At 43.0% G+C, this 21162-nt stretch overlaps 1 protein-coding gene across 1 annotated transcript in view; it reads right to left on the bottom strand.

Moving 5' to 3' along the window:
- Positions 1-21162, bottom strand: part of ANXA13 (annexin A13) — a 66168-nt gene that overhangs the window by 33471 nt on the left and 11535 nt on the right. Inside the window, exons 2-6 of the mRNA XM_044294896.1 lie at positions 11034-11109; positions 3684-3778; positions 1946-2116; positions 855-888; positions 692-771 (exon numbers count right to left, since the gene is read on the bottom strand). Of these exons, the coding sequence (XP_044150831.1) occupies positions 692-771; positions 855-888; positions 1946-2116; positions 3684-3778; positions 11034-11109 (456 nt within the window). The remainder of the gene's footprint in view (positions 1-691; positions 772-854; positions 889-1945; positions 2117-3683; positions 3779-11033; positions 11110-21162) is intronic.

Below are 21162 nucleotides of genomic sequence, written 5' to 3'. Positions count from 1 at the left end.
AATGAAGTTTGGCTATAAGGAGCCAGCATGGGGCAATAGAAATGTGATGGTTCTTGGTACAGATGGATAAGATAGAAGGTGTTTTTTTGCATTGCCTGTTGCCTGATTTTAAACTTTTCTGATCACCAGAGGTGCGTACACAGGTCTCATAGGGCTACTTAGCAAAATGTATTATTAGACCCCCCTGCCCGACCAAGTTTCTCTGTTCGCATGCATCAAACACACCGAGGCAGGTCAGAAGGCAAAGTGTGACACCCAGATTTCTGATGGATTTACGTTTTTTTTAAACAAAAAACAGACTCCATTGACTATAATGGGATCTGTTGGGTTTTCCATTTAGGAGGACAAAAAAGTCCTGCTATTTTTATGAATTATGTGACGGAAGCCCCGAACAGAGCTTCTGGCGCAGATGCGAAAGCAGCTTTAATCTCATGCTTCCCTTCACACTGTATATTATATATATGCCTGCAGCCACCACTAGGGGGAGCTCAGTGCATAGGAATTCATTCACTTACAATGCAATGAATAATCTCTATGCACTGAGCTCCCTCTAGTGGTGACTTATGGAAAATACTGTGAATCTTTGTCAGGAACAAGAGAAGCAGTACTGCGCTGGGACCCCATAGCAGTCCTTTAGTCCGCCTCCATGGTAGGTATGTCACTATGCACAACTTATAGTATAACTAAATACCTGCAGCAGTGAGATCAGTATCTTCTTGAAGTAACCGCTGGTGTCACTCTTGACATCATCCTCCAAATCTCTGTCAAACACTAAAAAAATGGACACGTAGAAATGTAATATGTGAAAATACAGTCGCCATAGTATATTAGTTCAGAGGAGTAACGGTACTTACGTCTCTTGTAGGACTCTTTTATGTTTCGTATTTGCTGCAAAATAAAGATGGTTATAATAAAGATACATATAATATAGAATTTCTGCATTTTTTTATTTTTATTTTTTTGCAGGATGTATAGTTGGTATGGTATAAGTCACAGAGTCACCTCCCATCCATAGATATGCAGAGCCCCTTCTCTGTCCCTCCCACTGCCCCTCCCACTGTACCTCCCTCTGCCCCTCCTACTGTCCCTCCCTCTGCCCCTCCCATTGCCCCTCCCTCTGTCCCCTCCCTCTGCCCCTCCCTGTTTCTTTGACTCCTCCTTCTGGTTGTACACTGATTTCAGGGAAGTAGCAATCTGATAGTATATTATAACAATATCCAGAATCCCACATGACCATGTATAGCAAAGAATCTAAGCATAAGTATTATCAGCCAATGACGTATTAGTTAATGTTTTATCGGGGGGGGGGGGCAATTATTTTTCATTGTGTTTTTTTAATGCAATTATTTTTTATGCAATTAGTCTTCACACTTTAGCACACACGATGGGCTGATATTTCCTGTTTTCTGCAGCTTTTGTCAGCTTTGCTCTGTAGATTGGGACAGAGTCAGCAGGGGGTTTAAAGGGTCACTAATGCTGGGTTTACATGGCGCGATAGTCGGACAGATTATCAGGGTTTAACGTATCTGCGCATGCTCATTCTCGACATTCTGCCCGTCTAAAGGTGCAGCCGATCACCCAATGAACGAGCGAAACACTCATTCATCAGATGAAAATGCGGGAAGTACAAGGCTGGCATCCAAAATGTGAGGATCTGTGATTTGCGGCCCACAAAACGGACACAGTCGCGTGCATGAGGCCTGATACTGTTTGTAAGCAAAAACAGGCAGAAAACGGACAGGCTGCAGGATCTGACTACACAAAGGCTTTGTTCGTAGTCTGTTTCCATGGAAGCACATAGGTTTGCATCGTAGCCGAATGAGCAAAATGGTAAAATATCTGTTTGCAAAGTTGCTGCAGATATCCTTTATATGCATTAAATCAATAAAAATGGTTACAAAGATGGGGACAATCTAAAAGTGAAGAAGCTATGAGGACGCAGTACCTGGTTGGCTCTTGTACACAGGATTTGGACCAGCAGAGATTCATTGGTTCCTGCTCCTTTCAAGGCTTTTCTGAGTTCTCTTGCATCAAATTCACAGGGGCGGTCAAGCAACGCCAAGACGGTTTTCTCAAAGTCACCACTTAGATCACTTTTTAATACTTTTTCTAACTCCTGAAGAAAACAATAATAAGGCAAAATATTGTGAATGGCAGAAGATATGATCATGCCAACCGAACGAGAGAAGGACTTGGGTGTTCTGGTTGTAATGTCAGACAGCAGCTGCGAATAGGATTTTAGAGGGTATTAAAAGATATAAAAAGCCATAATCCCAATGTAATATTACCACTTTATAAATAATAATAATAAAAAATAAAAAAAAAAAAATATATATATATATATATATATATAGATATATATATAAATATTCTAATAAACCCCCCCCCCCCCCCCCCCCCCAAAAAAAAAAAAAAAAAACATTATGGACATCTCTGTGCACGAAACCCCCCGTACTATTAAAGTATAAAAATATTAATCCCATACGACAAACGGCAAAATGGGAAAAATGTCAAAATGGTCTATTCACAGTTTTTTTTTTAGGGGTCAGAATATGGCGACAAAAAGAAAAAACTAATACAAACGGTATATTTGTGGTATCGCTGTGACTCGGAGAATGAAACTACCGTAACAAGTTAGTTTTACTGTATAGTGAGTGTCGTAAAAAAAAAATAAACATAAAACTGTTGCGGAATTGCGTATATATATATATTTTTTTATTTTATTTTAATTTTTTTCCAATTTCACCCTCATCATTTGGATTTTTTTTCCAGCTCTCCACTACATCGTATGCAATAGTAAACGGTGGCAGTATAAACTGCAACGTGTCCCACAAAAAAACAAGCCCTCATACAGCTTTATGAATGTAAAAAAAAGACCCCCAAAAAAAGGCAGGGAGTGAAAAACGAAAACGTAAAAACTCAGGGGCTGAAAGGGTTAAAATGACACCTGTCTTGTGCAAACAGTTTGTGGCGTTCGAAAGAAAAAAATGACTTTTAGGGTCCATTCACACGTCCGTGTGTGTTTTGCGGATCCACAAAACACGGACATCGGCGATGTGCATTCCGTATTTTGCGGACCGCGCATCGCCTGCACTTAATAGAAAATGCCTATTCTTGTCCACAATTGCAGACAAGAATAGGACAGTGTTATATTTTTTTCAGGATCGGAATTGCGGACCTGAAAGTGCGGATCCGCAATTCCGGATCCGGGCAGCACATAGTGCTGCCCCATAGAAATGAATGGGTCCGCAATTCCGTTCCGCAAAATGCGGAACGAAATTGCGGATGTGTGAATGGACCCTTATTCTTCATGCCAATGAGGGCTCCAGGGCACAGAGGGGCGTGGCCAGAGGAGGAAAGCTGAGGTCAAGGCCCCTCCCTCCTGTGCATTGAAACCTTCATTTGCATTAATAATAAATGTATTTTTCTCTCAGGGATACTGCAACCGATTTTCACAAGGCAGGGTTTCTTTTTAATCAGCAGTATCAACCCTACCAGATAGAGCAGTGTTTCCCAACCAGTGTGCCTCCAGCTGTGCGTGCATGCTGGGAGTTGTAGTTTTGCAACAGCTGGAGGCACACTGGTTGGGAAACACTGAGATAGAGTACCTGGTTTGATAGGGTTGATCCTGCTGACAGGTGCTCTTAGCGTGAATGTTACTCTTAGTACACAATACACTGTACCTTGCCATACATGGTCTTGAATTTTTGCTTTATTTGCTGTCGCTGTTCAGAAGATCTGTTTGCCAGCACGTCAATAATTACTTTTTCATCGGTTCCTGATGAAATACAAGAGAGAGATGATTGTCGTCAGTGTGAGGAGGCGATCGGGGTGGATCCACGACCTTCAGTACGTAACCCTTCCTATGAAGAGAATCAACTTTGCAAATAATCTTGATTAAAACTATCATATTGTTTTGTGTACACAGCTCCTGTGCAGACCTATGTGTCTCCATGGCAGCAGACTACAAGCAGACCCCCTGTAGTCTGACCCTGCAGTCCTGTGTTACCTCCTTCCACCTGCCTCGGTTACTCTTCTACAGGCAATACAAGAGGAGGCAGACAGATGAATTCAGGGTCAGACCACATATAGGACTGCGTGGTTGCTATATACTATATATATATATATATATATATATATATTATTATTTTAACCCTTTAGCTGCCAGCGCTGTAGGCTAAACATGGCCTGGTAGTGAAATAGCAGAGACCTGCGGCAATTATGCCGATCGCGGTAATTAAAGGCTTTAGATGCCGTGATCAAGTGAGATCCGGGAGTGTTACCTGGCATCCCCTGCGGCCAATGGGGATGCAGGTAATTGGTTTGAATGCGCTCAGCCTCGCTGAAGAGGCTGAGAACATTCAAGCTGCAATTCTTATTTTGGCCACCAGATGGCAGGCCAACATAAGAAATGAGCAATTCTTACTAATAAGTCCAGTTTAAAAATCTATGATTGTTCAAAATTAAAAAATAAAAGCTGCATTTTATATGCTCATGTATGAGCTTCAAAATCATAAAAAAAAAATTAAATGTAAAAAAATATATAACATTTAAAAAAATATATAAATGTTTAAATCAGTCCCCTTTCCGTATAATAATAAAAAAAATACCTAAATAACGAAAAATTTAACATCATGGGTATCACCGTGACCAAGAACGCCCATACTATTAAAATATAAAAATATTTTTACAATACGGCGAATGGTGTAACGGAAAAAAGGATCAAAATGGCCAATTTGGCATTTTTTTCATTGCTTCTCTTACCCAAAAAAAGTAACAAAATATGATCAAAACGCACACTCCAAAATGGTATGAATAAAAACTAAAGATTGTCCCGCAAAAAATAAGCCCCCACAGCTGCGTAGATATACCGGTAACTATAAAAAAAGTTATGGGGGTCAGAATATGGTGATGTAAATTTTTTTTTCAAAGTTTTCATTTATTTTTACACTATTTAGACAGAAAAACATACACATATGGGGTATCGTTGTAATCGTACTGACCTAGATAATGAAGGGCATGGGTCAGTTTTGCCGCAAATGGAATGCTGTGCGAACAAAATCCGTAAAACGGTGGTGGAATTGCATTTTTTCTTTCCAATTCCACCTCATTTGGAATTTTTTTACTGCTTCCCACTATATTTTATGCTATAATTAATGATCGCATTAGAAAGTACAACTTGTCCCACAAAAAATAAGCCCTCATACAGCTATGTGACCGGAAATATAAAAAAGTTATGGCTCAAGGAAGATAGGGAAGAAAATGATAACACAAAAACAAAAAAACCTCCGGTATCCTAAGGGTTAAATGCATTGCTCCACTCGCGGGTGCTCCTTAAAGGGGTTTTGTCACTTCAGCAAATGGCATTTATCATGTAGCTAAAGTTAATACAAGGCACTTACTAATGTATTGTGATTGTCCATATTGCCTCCTTTGCTGGCTGAATTATACACTACTCATTTCCATGGTTATGACCACCCTGCAATCCAGCAGCGGTGGTCGTGCTGGCACACTTTAGGAAAAGGCGCCGGCCTCTCTGGTGGCCGGGGCCATTGGAGCGCGCGTGGTCCAGTGCTCTTCACCATAGTGTGCAAGCACGGCCACCACTGATGGATTGCAGGGTGGTCGTAACCATGGAAATGAGCAGTGTATAATGTGATGGAAAAGTGAATCCAGCCAGCAAAGGAGGCAATATGGACAATCACTATACATTAGTAAGAGCCTTGTATTAACTTTCTCTACATGATAAATGCCATTTGCTGAAGTGACACAACCCCTTTAACAAAAGACTAAGGGCTCATGCACACAAACACATTTTTTTCTAGATCCGTATGTGGAACCATTCACTTCCATGGGTCAGCAAAACAAAAAACGGAAATGACTCCGTGTGCATTCCGTTTCCGTATGTCCGTTCCACAAAAAAAATAGAACATGTCCTATTTTTGTCCGTAACAGACATTGTTACAATGGTTCCGCAAAAAACAAACAAAAAAAAACGCATGCAATACGAATGTCCCACGGATGTCATCTGTGTTTTAGGAGCAGAATTTGCCAGTATTTTAATACCTGTGGCAATATACAGCCTGGTCACTAGGGGGCTCTACAGACCAAACGTAGGTGATTTAACTGGCAGCAGTTGTGTAAGTACAAGGAAGGAGAACCTGAAATGCTTGGTGGGAATGATATCAGGCATAACATTTAGTCCAGGGAGGGTGTTCCAGGCTGTCTATATAGACATACAGAGCATTCAGAAAGTCTTCAGACCCTTCCCTTTTTTTTCTCATTTTGCTGTGCTCCGACCTTGTGCAAAAAAACAAAGTTCTTCTCCGTCGTTCTGCGCCGAGTACCCCATAATGAGGAAGTGAAAACAGAACGCTAGAAATCATTGATAATGATTGAGAAGGACAAACTTTTTGAGACCCTTCACTTAGAACTTAGCTGAAGCCCCTTTGGCAGTGACTCCAGCCTCCAGTCTTCTTGGGGATGATGCCACAAGGGTTCCACACCTGGATTGGGAATTTTCGGTCGGTGGACAGCCATTTTCAGGTCTCTCCAGAGATGTTCCATTGAGTTCAAGTCAGGGCTCTGGCTGGCCCACTCACAAGGACATTCACAGAGGGTTTTTTATGTATTTATTTATTTTATGCACTTCTATAGCGCTGACATATTCCACAGCGCTGTACAGACCTTATCCTCAAGATGTCCCCAATGGAGCGCTCACAATCTAAGGTCCCTATCAGTATGCTTTGGAGTGTGAGAGGAAACCCCGCAAATACGGGGACAACATACAAACTCCATGCAGAGGTTGTCTTTGGTCGAATTCAAACCTAGGTTGTTCCTAAGCCGCTCCTGTGTTGTCTTGGCTGTGTGCTTAGGGTCATTGTCTTGTTGGAAGGTGAATCTGAGGTCCAGAGCTCTCTGGATTAGGTTTTCATTAAAGGGGTTGAACCCGGACCTACCCATAATTTCACCCAGGCAGCCCCCCTGAAAAGAGCATCGGAGCATGCTCGAATGATCACCCTTGTCCTGCGCATGATCGCTCTTTTATTTACAATAACACACTGCCGGGTGGAGGCTTCCGCCCAGCAGTGTGTTCGGTGTAGAGTTGTTGCGATATTACATTTTTGATTCGGTTTCGATACCATAAAAAAGTATTGCTAAACTCGATACCATTCGATACCATGCGAAAAAAATAAACCAAAAAATCCATGTGCATTCCGCATTTTAAAAAATGGCGAATCGCGCAGTTTTTATTTATTTTTTCTGTTACGACGCTCACCGCATAATTTTTTTAAATTTTAATAGTTTGGACTTTTCTGACGTGGCGATATGTGATATTTATTGTTTATACATTTTATATGTGAAATTGGGAAAGGGGGTGATTTATACTTAATATTTTGGTACATTTTTTTTTTTTTACACTTTTTATTTAATAACTATTTCCCCCCCTTAGGGGCCAGAACCTAGGATTTTTTCATCCCTTGTCCTATTCACCCTGATAGAGATCTATCAGGGTGAATAGGACCTCACACTGTCCCTGCTGCCCTGTGCATAGTACACACAGCAGCAGGGATGTTACCATGGCAGCCAGGGCTTCAGTAGCGTCCTGGCTGCCATGGTAACTGACTGCTGGGGCTCCGATCAGAAGCTGCAACTGCCACCAATGAGGGGGAGAGGACCCTGTGGCCACTGCCACCAATGATTTTAATACTGGGGGGTTGAGAGGGGCGGGCGCACTGTGCCACCAATGATAATTACCCCTTAATACAGGAGGCGGGTACTGGCAGATCAGCGGCAGTTAACCCCTCAGGTGCTGCACCTGAGGGATCAACTACCGCTGATCGCAGCTCCCTGTCAGGGGCAGGGTGCCGGCAATGCGATTCTGCTGCCGGCACCCGCCTCCTGTATTATGTGTTAGACTACTTTTCCTGGGTCCAGACTTTAAGTATTAGGCTACACAGAGCGGCGCCCAGAAATGTCCCAGCACTCACCATTATTCCTGGGCGCCGCTCCGTTCGCCTGCTGTGCCCCATTACTATCTCCTCTCCTGCTCCATATGCTAATTACTATCGGAGCAATGGGGAGTAGACATCAGCTTCTCTAGTGGGCGTTCCTTCTCCCTGGCTGTAGCGCTGTCCAATCGCATCGCAGCGCAGGGAGAAGGAACGCCCACTAGTGAAGCTGATGTCTCCTCCCCATTGCTCCGATAGTAATTAGCATATGGAGCAGGAGAGGAGACAGTAACGGGGCAAAGCGGGCGAACGGAGCGGCGCCCAGGAATAATGGTAAGTGCTGGGACATCTCTGGGCGCCGCTCTGTGTAGGAAAAGTCCTATCATTGGTGGCGCAGTGCGCCCGCCCCTCTCTCCCTACTGGTGGCAGCGACAGCAGCAGCACGGGGGGGGGGGACACTGCTTCCTTCTCCCCTGTGCTGCTGAGGGAACATGAGCGCGCTCACAGCAGCGCACTCATGGTCTGTGATACTAGACTGCGCAGCAGCTAAGCCCAGTATCGAAAGAATGTAAATCCCAGTATCGTATCGATACCAGTACAAAAGTATCGATTGGGTATCGAAATTTCGATACCCGCAACAACCCTAGTTCGGTGACGTCACCGGCTCTGATGGGTGGGCTTTAGCACTGCCCTAGCCGTTTTACAGGCTAGTGCAGAGCTAAAGCCCACCCATCAGTGCCGGTGACATCACCGGGCTCACTGCTCGGTGGAAGCCTCCGCCTGGCAGCCCTAAGGAGAGCCCGGTACGTCACTGGATCTCCTGAAAATGTCTTTGCCCTGTGCAATTCAGCACAGGGCAAAGGAGGATAAAATGCTCCAATGCTCTTATCAGGGGGGCTGCCTGGGTGAAAATATGGGTATGACCGGGTTCAGCTCTGAACCCAGAAAACCCCTTTAAGAATAAGAATAGCTCTGTACTTTGCTACATTCAGCTTTCCCTCAACCCTGACCAAACCACTGAAAAACACCCTAACAGCATGATCCTGCCACCACCATGCTTCACTATAGGGATGGTATTGAGAAGTGTCTGGCTTCCTCCAAATGCCTAGAATTGAGGCCAAAAATCTTGGTTTCATCAGACCAGAGAATCTTGTTTCTCACAGTCTGAGAGTCATAGCGAATTATTTACTAACAGAAATATGTCTATATTAGAAGTATTTCTGGCGCAGATGGTGGCACTAAGGTTCTTTGCGCTGCAATCTGCGACTTTTCACCACTCACGCCAGGTCTAAAAAAGTGGGATTGGCATGGGAGGAGAAAGAGTGCAAGAATAGTGCTGTGCGGATCTTATGCCTTTTCTCTTCCAAATAGTGAATGTTATTATATCTATAGTACAAACCCAAATAGCAAGGATAACTTGCCACAAACTTGTGGCAGGGTTAAATTGTAAGCCTTGTTAACTTGCTGCACACATTCTCTGGCAAGTTGTACACTTGCAGCACAAATTCTAGTTGACACTTTTTCAACTTGCAGCAAATTTGCTTGGCAGGTCTCTAACAAGAGCATAATAACTTAACGAGAACTTGCAGCAAGTTTGCAAAAGCAAGTTAATCTGGAGACTTTCAAAGTAGACTTGCTGCAAGTTTGCAACATACTTGTGAAGCTTGGCAAGTCTGCAATAGCTTAGCAAGTCATTTTCAAAATTGCAGCACATTTACTTGCTATCTGGGAACTTGCCAACTCTCATGGAACATCCTGGAGGCTTCTGATAAAAGGGAAGACCTCCTGAACTGAGTTGGCAATTCTCCACATAGCACATGGAGGACATGTCATGAAAGATGCGGGAGTCTCAGGAAAATGGGGCATGTTCACAACTGTAAAAAAAGGGGTAGAGCACTGAATATTCCTCCTGGTTTATTCCAAAGCAGTGTACAAGTCTTACTAAATGTTGTCCAGCGTGTGGTGGAGGAGGGCTTCGCATTAGTTGAGGAGCTCCCAATAAATGGAGTTCTCCGTACTCCTGGAACCCTTTAATCTGGCCCTGGTCCACAGGATAGGGGATAACTTTAATCCTTGACCCAACCCCATTGAAGGATTTTCCGAGATTCTAATACTGATGACCTATGATGACCTGGATAGGTCATCAGCAGGGGCGTAGCTATAGAGGTAGCAGTCACTACCAGGCACAGGAGCCTGAGGGGGCCCAAAGACCCTTGTGACACATTAGAAAATGCTAGTATTATAGAAAGTTCATGTTGGTCAAGTTGCACCTCTGGCTGGAGGGTAGGGGTTAGGTCAAGAATTTGGCATGGGAGGACGGGGGGGTGCCGTTACAATTCTTGCCTCAGGCAGCATGAAGGCTATGAGCTTCCCTGCCCCTGGCCACAAAGCACTGAGGGAAGGGGGGCCCAAGCTGAACTCTCGCACCAGGGCCCATGAGCCTTTAGCTACGCCCCTAGTCATCAGTATCTGATTGGTGAGACCCCCACCGATCAGCTGTCCGAGAAGGTACCTTGCTCTCCTGTGAGAGCCGCAGCCTTTAATCTATCATCAGTATTAAAATCTCAGAAAACCCCTTTAAAGGGAACCTGTCATGTGGATTTTTTATTATAATCTAACTAATTATATACAATCATTAACTACTAAAAAGTACCTTAGATGTATTCACTTACTGGTGTGACAGATGGTTACCTCATAATATACACACAAATATGCCGCATGCTAATGAGCTGATTCGAGTCCAGCGTGATGTCATTGAGTCCAGCGTATATTTAATTCAGAGCTATAGCCACCTGCTGCTGATTCATATGGAAACAAACTGTCATTCAGCAGCTGGTGGGCGGGGAGAGTCAGGAGCTCATAAATATTCAGGACTCATCATTATCAGCTGGAGCTTTTCAATACAAGATGTTGGCAGATTGACTGGGTCAATTAAAGAAAGTGACCCAGCATTTTGCTAAGAGAATCAGTCACTTATTTATGTTGCCCTTAGTTAGGACACCATAAAACTGGTGACAGGTTCCCTTTAAGTAACACCTTGGTTGCTGATTCTGCGGAGCAGTTCATATATTGGACACCTACCCAGCCCTTTACAAGCTTTGTGCAGCTTCTTGGCATCTCCTTCTGCATTAAAATCATGATGGTGGCGGATGGTTGGCTGAAAAAACAAAAGAAAAATTGATATATTAAAAAAGAATATTTGATCATGGATTACTGGCAGAATTGGAACATAATAGGAGTCATTTATCAAAACCAACGTAAACTGGCATAAATGACCATGCCCCATCACACCCCTGGCACTCCTTTTTGGAATGTGTTGAGGGTGGCATAAAAACGCCACTTGAATGTGGCTGAACACGGTGATTCTGTTCAGGGTACGTTCAAAAGGCAGATGTCTATCTATTATCTATCTATCTAAGAGCTCATGCACACGAACATATTTTCTTTCTGCTTCCGTCCTGTTTTTTTGCAGACCGTATGCGGAACCATTCACTTCAATGGGTCCGCAAAAACAATGGAAGGTACTCCATGTGCATTCCGTTTCCATATTTTCGTATTTCTGTTCTGCAAAAAAGTAGTGCATGTCCTATTATTGTCCGCAAATCACAGTCCGAGGCCCCATTTAAGTCAATGGGTCTGCAAAAAATACGGAACGCCCACGGAACACATCCGTATGTATAGAGGGACCAAATAACAGCACTATAGAGGGACCAAATAACAGCACTATAGAGGGACCAAATAACAGCACTATAGAGGGACCAAATAACAGCACTATAGAGGGACCAAATAATAGCACTATAGAGGGACCAAATAATAGCACTATAGAGGGACCAAATAACAGCACTATAGAGGGACCAAATAACAGCACTATAGAGGGACCAAATAACAGCACTATAGAGGGACCAAATAATAGCACTATAGAGGGACCAAATAATAGCACTATAGAGGGACCAAATAATAGCACTATAGAGGGACCAAATAATAGCACTATAGAGGGACCAAATAATAGCACTATAGAGGGACCAAATAATAGGACTGTAGAGGGACCAAATAACAGCACTATAGAGGGACCAAATAACAGCACTATAGAGGGACCAAATAATAGGACTATAGAGGGACCAAATAACAGCACTATAGAGGGACCAAATAATAGCAGTATAGAGGGACGAAATAATAGGACTGTAGAGGGACCAAATAATAGGACTGTAGAGGGACCAAATAATAGCACTATAGAGGGACCAAATAATAACACTATAGAGGGACCAAATAATAGCACTATACAGGGACCAAATAATAGCACTATAGAGGGACCAAATAATAGCAGTATAGAGGGACCAAATAATAGCACTATAGAGGGACCAAATAATAGGACTGTAGAGGGACCAAATAATAGCACTATAGAGGGCCCAAATAATAGCACTATAGAGGGACCAAATAATAGGACTATAGAGGGACCAAATAATAGCACTATAGAGGGACCAAATAATAGCACTATAGAGGGACCAAATAATAGGACTATAGAGGGACCAAATAATAGCACTATAGAGGGACCAAATAATAGGACTATAGAGGCACCAAATAATAGCACTATAGAGGGACCAAATAACAGCACTATAGAGGGACCAAATAACAGCACTATAGAGGGACCAAATAACAGCACTATAGAGGGACCAAATAACAGCACTATAGAGGGACCAAATAACAGCACTATAGAGGGACCAAATAACAGCACTATAGAGGGCCCAAATAATGGCACAATAGAGGGACCAAATAATAGCACTATAGAGGGCCCAAATAATAGGACTGTAGAGGGACCAAATAACAGCACTATAGAGGGACCAAATAATAGCACTATAGAGGGACCAAATAATAGCACTATAGAGGGACCAAATAATAGCACTATAGAGGGACCAAATAACAGCACTATAGAGGGACCAAATAACAGCACTATAGAGGGACCAAATAACAGCACTATAGAGGGACCAAATAATAGCACTATAGAGGGACCAAATAATAGCACTATAGAGGGACCAAATAATAGCAGTATAGAGGGACGAAATAATAGGACTGTAGAGGGACCAAATAATAGGACTGTAGAGGGACCAAATAATAGCACTATAGAGGGACCACGGAACACATCCGTATGTCATCCGTATTTCATCCGCATTTTGTGTATCCATACTGTAGAAATGCTATGCCCAGCCCATATTACTCATGTGTTTGGTGATTAATAAGTTACTGTTTCAGTTTCTGATCCGCAAAAAACGGATCGCATTCGGAAACCATACGGATATGTTTTGTTGGAATAACAGAAAGGAATAGGACTTAAATCAGAGAAAAAAAACCTCAGATACGGAACAACTGATCCGTGAAAAACAGACAGCAAAACAACAACGGTCGTGTGCATGAGCCCTAAGGCCTCTTGCACACGAACGTTTATTTTTTCGTTTATGTCCCGTTTTTTAGCGTTCCGTATACGGACCGTATACAGAACCATTAATTTCAATGGATCCGCAAAAAAAACGGAAGTTACTTCGTATGCCTTCCGTTTCTGTATTTCTGTTTTTCCGTTCAAAGATAGAACATGTCCTATTATTGTCCGCATAACGGACAAAGATAATACTGTTCTATCAGGGGCCAGCTGTTCCATTCCTCAAAAAAACGGAATGCACACGGACGTCATCTGTATTTTTTGTGGACCGCAAAATAATGAAAAAGCCATACGGTCGTGTGCAAGAGGCCTAAGGCTATTTTCACACATCATGCAGAGGATCTCAATACTGGAATTAAACGCATCCATTTTGATTTTGCAGATCAGGAGGCTTCCGTTCCGTTAGGAAGCGGTTGTGTGAAATCAAAACGGAAAAAACTGATCCGTCACTAAATACATTGAAAGTAGATGGATGACGGGTCCAGTTTCTAGGCTCCTAAAAAAAAAAACTGATTTGTCACCATTGACTTACATTGTTTTCAGTGCCGGATCTGTTTTCTTCCGTTTTTATGACGGATACAAAACCGTAGCTCGCAGTGGTATTGTGTCCGGTCACAAAACGGAATGCTGCCGGAACGGAAGACATCCTGATTCAGAATGCATGAGGACTAAACAGAATTTTTTTTCCCAATATTGAGATCCTCTGCCAGATTTCAATACCGGAAAACAACAACGCAAGTGTGAACGTAGCCTTACTAAGCTAAAGGTGCCACTTACTAAAAAAAGTTGTACGTCGTCTAAATATGAGATAGTAATAATACATTTTCTCTACTATATCAGTGCCCAAGAGTGCTACACCGTGGCCAGAATTACCTTCTTAGTACCACACAGTGCCATGAAGTACCCTCTTAGTGCCATACAGTGCCCAGAATTACCTTCTGAGTACCACACAGTGCCATGAAGTGCCCTCTTAGTGCCATACAGTGCCCAGAATTACCTTCTGAGTACCACACAGTGCCATGAAGTGCCCTCTTAGTGCCATACAGTGCCCAGAATTACCTTCTTAGTACCACACAGTGCCATGAAGTGCCCTCTTAGTGCCATACAGTGCCCAGAATTACCTTCTTAGTACCACACAGTGCCATGAAGTGCCCTCTTAGTGCCATACAGTGCCCAGAATTACCTTCTTAGTACCACACAGTGCCATGAAGTGCCCTCTTAGGGCCATACAGTGCCCAGAATTACCTTCTTAGTACCACACAGTGCCATGAAGTGCCCTCTTAGGGCCATATAGTGCCCAAAATTACCCTCTTAGTGTATTACAATTCTCAGAAGTGTCTCTTTAGTGCTACAGTGTCGAAAAGCACCCTTTTAGTGCAAAAGTGTTAAGAAGTACCCTTTCAGTGCCACACAGTGCCCAGAAGTACCCTCATAGTGCCGCATAGTGCAAACAGTACCTTCTTAGTGCCACAAAATGTCCAGAAGTATTCGCTTAGTGCCACACAGTGTCAGGAAGTACCCTCTTAATGCCACAAAGTGCCAAGGACTACCCTCTTAGTCCCACACAGTGCCATAAAGTTCCCTCTTTGTGCTACAAAGTTGCAAGAACTACACTTTCAGTGCCATACAGTTTCCAGAATTACCCTCTTCATCCCACACAGTACCAATAAGTACCCTATTAGTGCCATATTAAGCTACCGTACTGCAGTCAAAATACCGCCCACCTCATTAATCTTAATTTACCTATCCCAACTTCTGTGTTGGGCCTGGCTTTTTAACAGGTCAGCACCATGACATCACTGCAGTGGCTTACAATGCTATAGGCTCCATTATGTTAGGATATTTGCACAAGGCATAGCTTAACATAATGTTTACTGAGCGATCATCATGACCTTCTAATCTTCTGCAAACAACTGTAAAAAAGTAAGGTCTGCCAGAAGATTTCCTCATAAATGGTCTGCTTCCTGGAGATAAGTATCAGCAATAGATGGGGCCAAGTCCACATCTACATTGTACAGTCTGGTACTCTGTTCCAGCAGATACACCGCTGGGGCCCGCCAGTTGCTCATGTACACCCTATCCCAGATAGACTTTTGTGTTCCTTTTTAGTTCTTTATTACCCCTGAAAACCATCTTTATATTGGCATGCAAATAAGCATAAAAAAGCCCAAGTGGCAGCATCTATTCCCAACCCCTATCTGTATCGGAGCTCTGCTCTCTTCCCCTCTTTGCCTCCTCTTTCAATATCATCAAGCAACTGCTGGAAACTCACGCACGTGCACCTCACCATTGTTTTTGCGCCTGCGCCAGTGGCGTAACTAGAAATGAATTGGTCACCACAGCAAATTTTTGAATGGGGCCCCCCTTCCCACAGTAACTTCTTCCCAACCCTCTCCAATCCCCAATTCAACTACCCCCTTTGTCTGCTTCACAGCCAACGCCTAGGGTCCAGTCATATTCAGGTAGGAGCACCGTGACACGTGCACAAAACATTAAGGGACATTATAGGCCACCCTATACCATTCGGCCATTCCTACACCTGGGTACCAACACCATTTCTTAAAGGGACTCTGTCATGTTGTTTCTTCATTGCGACTGGCATCACGAAACACTTATCTCCTCTTAAAGGGACCCCTTGCGGACCGAGTCTTTGTTGCACTTGTTTATCAGGCAATGCAAATCTTTCAGCATGCAAAAAATTTGGATTTGCTGTGTAATCACGATCTGCCGCCACTGTCCAGCGTGGGGACGAGATATGGCATAGCTGAGGAGGACATCGCTGCATGTAATAGGAGCGGTGTCCTCTGCTAGCTATCTGCAGCCTGCCGGAGGGAACGCGTCAGTAATGTTTTTTCTTGTTTATGGCACTTTTTGTCTGATTATCAGGCAAGCTGTTTGAGATCCTCATAAAAGCCCGTAGCCCACCTGTTCAGGTAAGTTCCCTCCTTGATTAGAGTTTGGCCTTATCTAGCAGCTGATAACAGCACAGATGCCATAAATGGGATGGGCGCTGGAATCAATAAGTAAAGGAGTCATTACTGCGCGTTCGCCAGACTTCTGTCTGTCACAATCAAATGCATGTATGGATCAGACCGCGCAGACAAAGGGTAGCACTGTGTCCAAAGTACAACGCATGTTATCTCTATTCTGGGTGGGTAGTATCAATGACTAGTTGCTGGTGACTAATCGATAATCTGTCGCCCTGGATATTTGGCGTTTTCTCTAATGTACTGTTGTAGAGAGTCTTTTTACACCAGCAGATTTCTTGCCCTATAAAAAATTCCAGTTGAAATCAAATCGATTGGGGCTAATTTAGCTCAATTTACATGGAGGCACGGATCGGAAGCCCACAGAAGCACTTCCGTAGGCATTGGGGTCCCGTGCCCCCGCACCTCAAAAGAAAGGAAATGTCTTATCGTTTGCCGTATCTTGCGGATCGCAGACCCAGTCAAGTGAAACGGAGCTGCTGCCCGTATATTGCCGACCTGCCATTTACGGGCCGCAATTCGGGCGCGGAGCACTAACGTTCTTCTGAATGGACCCTAAAAGGTATCGTCAAACAACAATCTGCCATTTTATTCTGTATTAGCTCAACATTTGGCATGTTAATCATGCAACAATGATCGGGAAGGAGTATATAGGGACCAAATAATAGGACTATAGAGGGACCAAATAATAGCACTATAGAGGGACCAAATAATAGCACTATAGAGGGACCAAATAATAGCACTATAGAGGGACCAAATAACAGCACTATACAGGGACCAAATAATAGCACTATAGAGGGACCAAATAATAGCACTATAGAGGGACCAAATAACAGCACTATAGAGGGACCAAATAACAGCACTATAGAGGGACCAAATAACAGCACTATAGAGGGCCCAAATAATAGCAGTATAGAGGGACCAAATAACAGCACTATAGAGGGACCAAATAACAGCACTATAGAGGGACCAAATAATAGCACTATAGAGGGACCAAATAACAGCACTATAGAGGTACCAAATAACAGCACTATAGAGGGACCAAATAATAGCACTATAGAGGGACCAAATAACAGCACTATAGAGGGACCAAATAACAGCACTATAGAGGGACCAAATAACAGCACTATAGAGGGACCAAATAATAGCACTATAGAGGGACCAAATAACAGCACTATAGAGGGACCAAATAATAGCACTATAGAGGGACCAAATAACAGCACTATAGAGGGACCAAATAACAGCACTATAGAGGTACCAAATAATAGCACTATAGAGGGACCAAATAATAGCACTATAGAGGGACCAAATAACAGCACTATAGAGGGACCAAATAACAGCACTATAGAGGGACCAAATAACAGCACTATAGAGGGACCAAATAATAGCACTATAGAGGGACCAAATAATAGCACTATAGAGGGACCAAATAATAGCACTATAGAGGGACCAAATAATAGCACTATAGAGGGACCAAATAATAGCACTATAGAGGGACCAAATAATAGGACTGTAGAGGGACCAAATAACAGCACTATAGAGGGACCAAATAACAGCACTATAGAGGGACCAAATAATAGCAGTATAGAGGGACGAAATAATAGGACTGTAGAGGGACCAAATAATAGGACTGTAGAGGGACCAAATAATAGCACTATAGAGGGACCAAATAATAACACTATAGAGGGACCAAATAATAGCACTATACAGGGACCAAATAATAGCACTATAGAGGGACCAAATAATAGCAGTATAGAGGGACCAAATAATAGCACTATAGAGGGACCAAATAATAGGACTGTAGAGGGACCAAATAATAGCACTATAGAGGGCCCAAATAATAGCACTATAGAGGGACCAAATAATAGCACTATAGAGGGACCAAATAATAGGACTATAGAGGGACCAAATAATAGCACTATAGAGGGACCAAATAATAGCACTATAGAGGGACCAAATAATAGGACTATAGAGGGACCAAATAATAGCACTATAGAGGGACCAAATAATAGGACTATAGAGGCACCAAATAATAGCACTATAGAGGGACCAAATAACAGCACTATAGAGGGACCAAATAACAGCACTATAGAGGGACCAAATAACAGCACTATAGAGGGACCAAATAACAGCACTATAGAGGGACCAAATAACAGCACTATAGAGGGACCAAATAACAGCACTATAGAGGGCCCAAATAATGGCACAATAGAGGGACCAAATAATAGCACTATAGAGGGCCCAAATAATAGGACTGTAGAGGGACCAAATAACAGCACTATAGAGGGACCAAATAATAGCACTATAGAGGGACCAAATAATAGCACTATAGAGGGACCAAATAATAGCACTATAGAGGGACCAAATAATAGCACTATAGAGGGACCAAATAACAGCACTATAGAGGGACCAAATAATAGCACTATAGAGGGACCAAATAACAGCACTATAGAGGGACCAAATAACAGCACTATAGAGGGACCAAATAATAGCACTATAGAGGGACCAAATAATAGCACTATAGAGGGACCAAATAATAGCAGTATAGAGGGACGAAATAATAGGACTGTAGAGGGACCAAATAATAGGACTGTAGAGGGACCAAATAATAGCACTATAGAGGGACCACGGAACACATCCGTATGTCATCCGTATTTCATCCGCATTTTGTGTATCCATACTGTAGAAATGCTATGCCCAGCCCATATTACTCATGTGTTTGGTGATTAATAAGTTACTGTTTCAGTTTCTGATCCGCAAAAAACGGATCACATATAGAAACCATACGGATATGTTTTGTTGGAATAACAGAAAGGAATAGGACTTAAATCAGAGAAAAAAAACCTCAGATACGGAACAACTGATCCGTGAAAAACAGACAGCAAAACAACAACGGTCGTGTGCATGAGCCCTAAGGCCTCTTGCACACGAACGTTTATTTTTTCGTTTATGTCCCGTTTTTTAGCGTTCCGTATACGGACCGTATACAGAACCATTAATTTCAATGGATCCGCAAAAAAAACGGAAGTTACTTCGTATGCCTTCCGTTTCTGTATTTCTGTTTTTCCGTTCAAAGATAGAACATGTCCTATTATTGTCCGCATAACGGACAAAGATAATACTGTTCTATCAGGGGCCAGCTGTTCCATTCCTCAAAAAAACGGAATGCACACGGACGTCATCTGTATTTTTTGTGGACCGCAAAATAATGAAAAAGCCATACGGTCGTGTGCAAGAGGCCTAAGGCTATTTTCACACATCACGCAGAGGATCTCAATACTGGAATTAAACGCATCCATTTTGATTTTGCAGATCAGGAGGCTTCCGTTCCGTTAGGAAGCGGTTGTGTGAAATCAAAACGGAAAAAACTGATCCGTCACTAAATACATTGAAAGTAGATGGATGACGGGTCCAGTTTCTAGGCTCCTAAAAAAAAAAACTGATTTGTCACCATTGACTTACATTGTTTTCAGTGCCGGATCTGTTTTCTTCCGTTTTTATGACGGATACAAAACCGTAGCTCGCAGTGGTATTGTGTCCGGTCACAAAACGGAATGCTGCCGGAACGGAAGACATCCTGATTCAGAATGCATGAGGACTAAACAGAATTTTTTTTCCCAATATTGAGATCCTCTGCCAGATTTCAATACCGGAAAACAACAACGCAAGTGTGAACGTAGCCTTACTAAGCTAAAGGTGCCACTTACTAAAAAAAAGTTGTACGTCGTCTAAATATGAGATAGTAATAATACATTTTCTCTACTATATCAGTGCCCAAGAGTGCTACACCGTGGCCAGAATTACCTTCTTAGTACCACACAGTGCCATGAAGTACCCTCTTAGTGCCATACAGTGCCCAGAATTACCTTCTGAGTACCACACAGTGCCATGAAGTGCCCTCTTAGTGCCATACAGTGCCCAGAATTACCTTCTGAGTACCACACAGTGCCATGAAGTGCCCTCTTAGTGCCATACAGTGCCCAGAATTACCTTCTTAGTACCACACAGTGCCATGAAGTGCCCTCTTAGTGCCATACAGTGCCCAGAATTACCTTCTTAGTACCACACAGTGCCATGAAGTGCCCTCTTAGTGCCATACAGTGCCCAGAATTACCTTCTTAGTACCACACAGTGCCATGAAGTGCCCTCTTAGGGCCATACAGTGCCCAGAATTACCTTCTTAGTACCACACAGTGCCATGAAGTGCCCTCTTAGGGCCATATAGTGCCCAAAATTACCCTCTTAGTGTATTACAATTCTCAGAAGTGTCTCTTTAGTGCTACAGTGTCGAAAAGCACCCTTTTAGTGCAAAAGTGTTAAGAAGTACCCTTTCAGTGCCACACAGTGCCCAGAAGTACCCTCATAGTGCCGCATAGTGCAAACAGTACCTTCTTAGTGCCACAAAATGTCCAGAAGTATTCGCTTAGTGCCACACAGTGTCAGGAAGTACCCTCTTAATGCCACAAAGTGCCAAGGACTACCCTCTTAGTCCCACACAGTGCCATAAAGTTCCCTCTTTGTGCTACAAAGTTGCAAGAACTACACTTTCAGTGCCATACAGTTTCCAGAATTACCCTCTTCATCCCACACAGTACCAATAAGTACCCTATTAGTGCCATATTAAGCTACCGTACTGCAGTCAAAATACCGCCCACCTCATTAATCTTAATTTACCTATCCCAACTTCTGTGTTGGGCCTGGCTTTTTAACAGGTCAGCACCATGACATCACTGCAGTGGCTTACAATGCTATAGGCTCCATTATGTTAGGATATTTGCACAAGGCATAGCTT

This window comes from Bufo gargarizans, chromosome 5 (genome assembly GCF_014858855.1).
Source record: "Bufo gargarizans isolate SCDJY-AF-19 chromosome 5, ASM1485885v1, whole genome shotgun sequence".
Lineage (NCBI taxonomy): Eukaryota > Metazoa > Chordata > Amphibia > Anura > Bufonidae > Bufo > Bufo gargarizans.
Note: the sequence above shows the minus strand (reverse complement) of the source record. Positions and strands in the feature narration are given on the sequence as shown.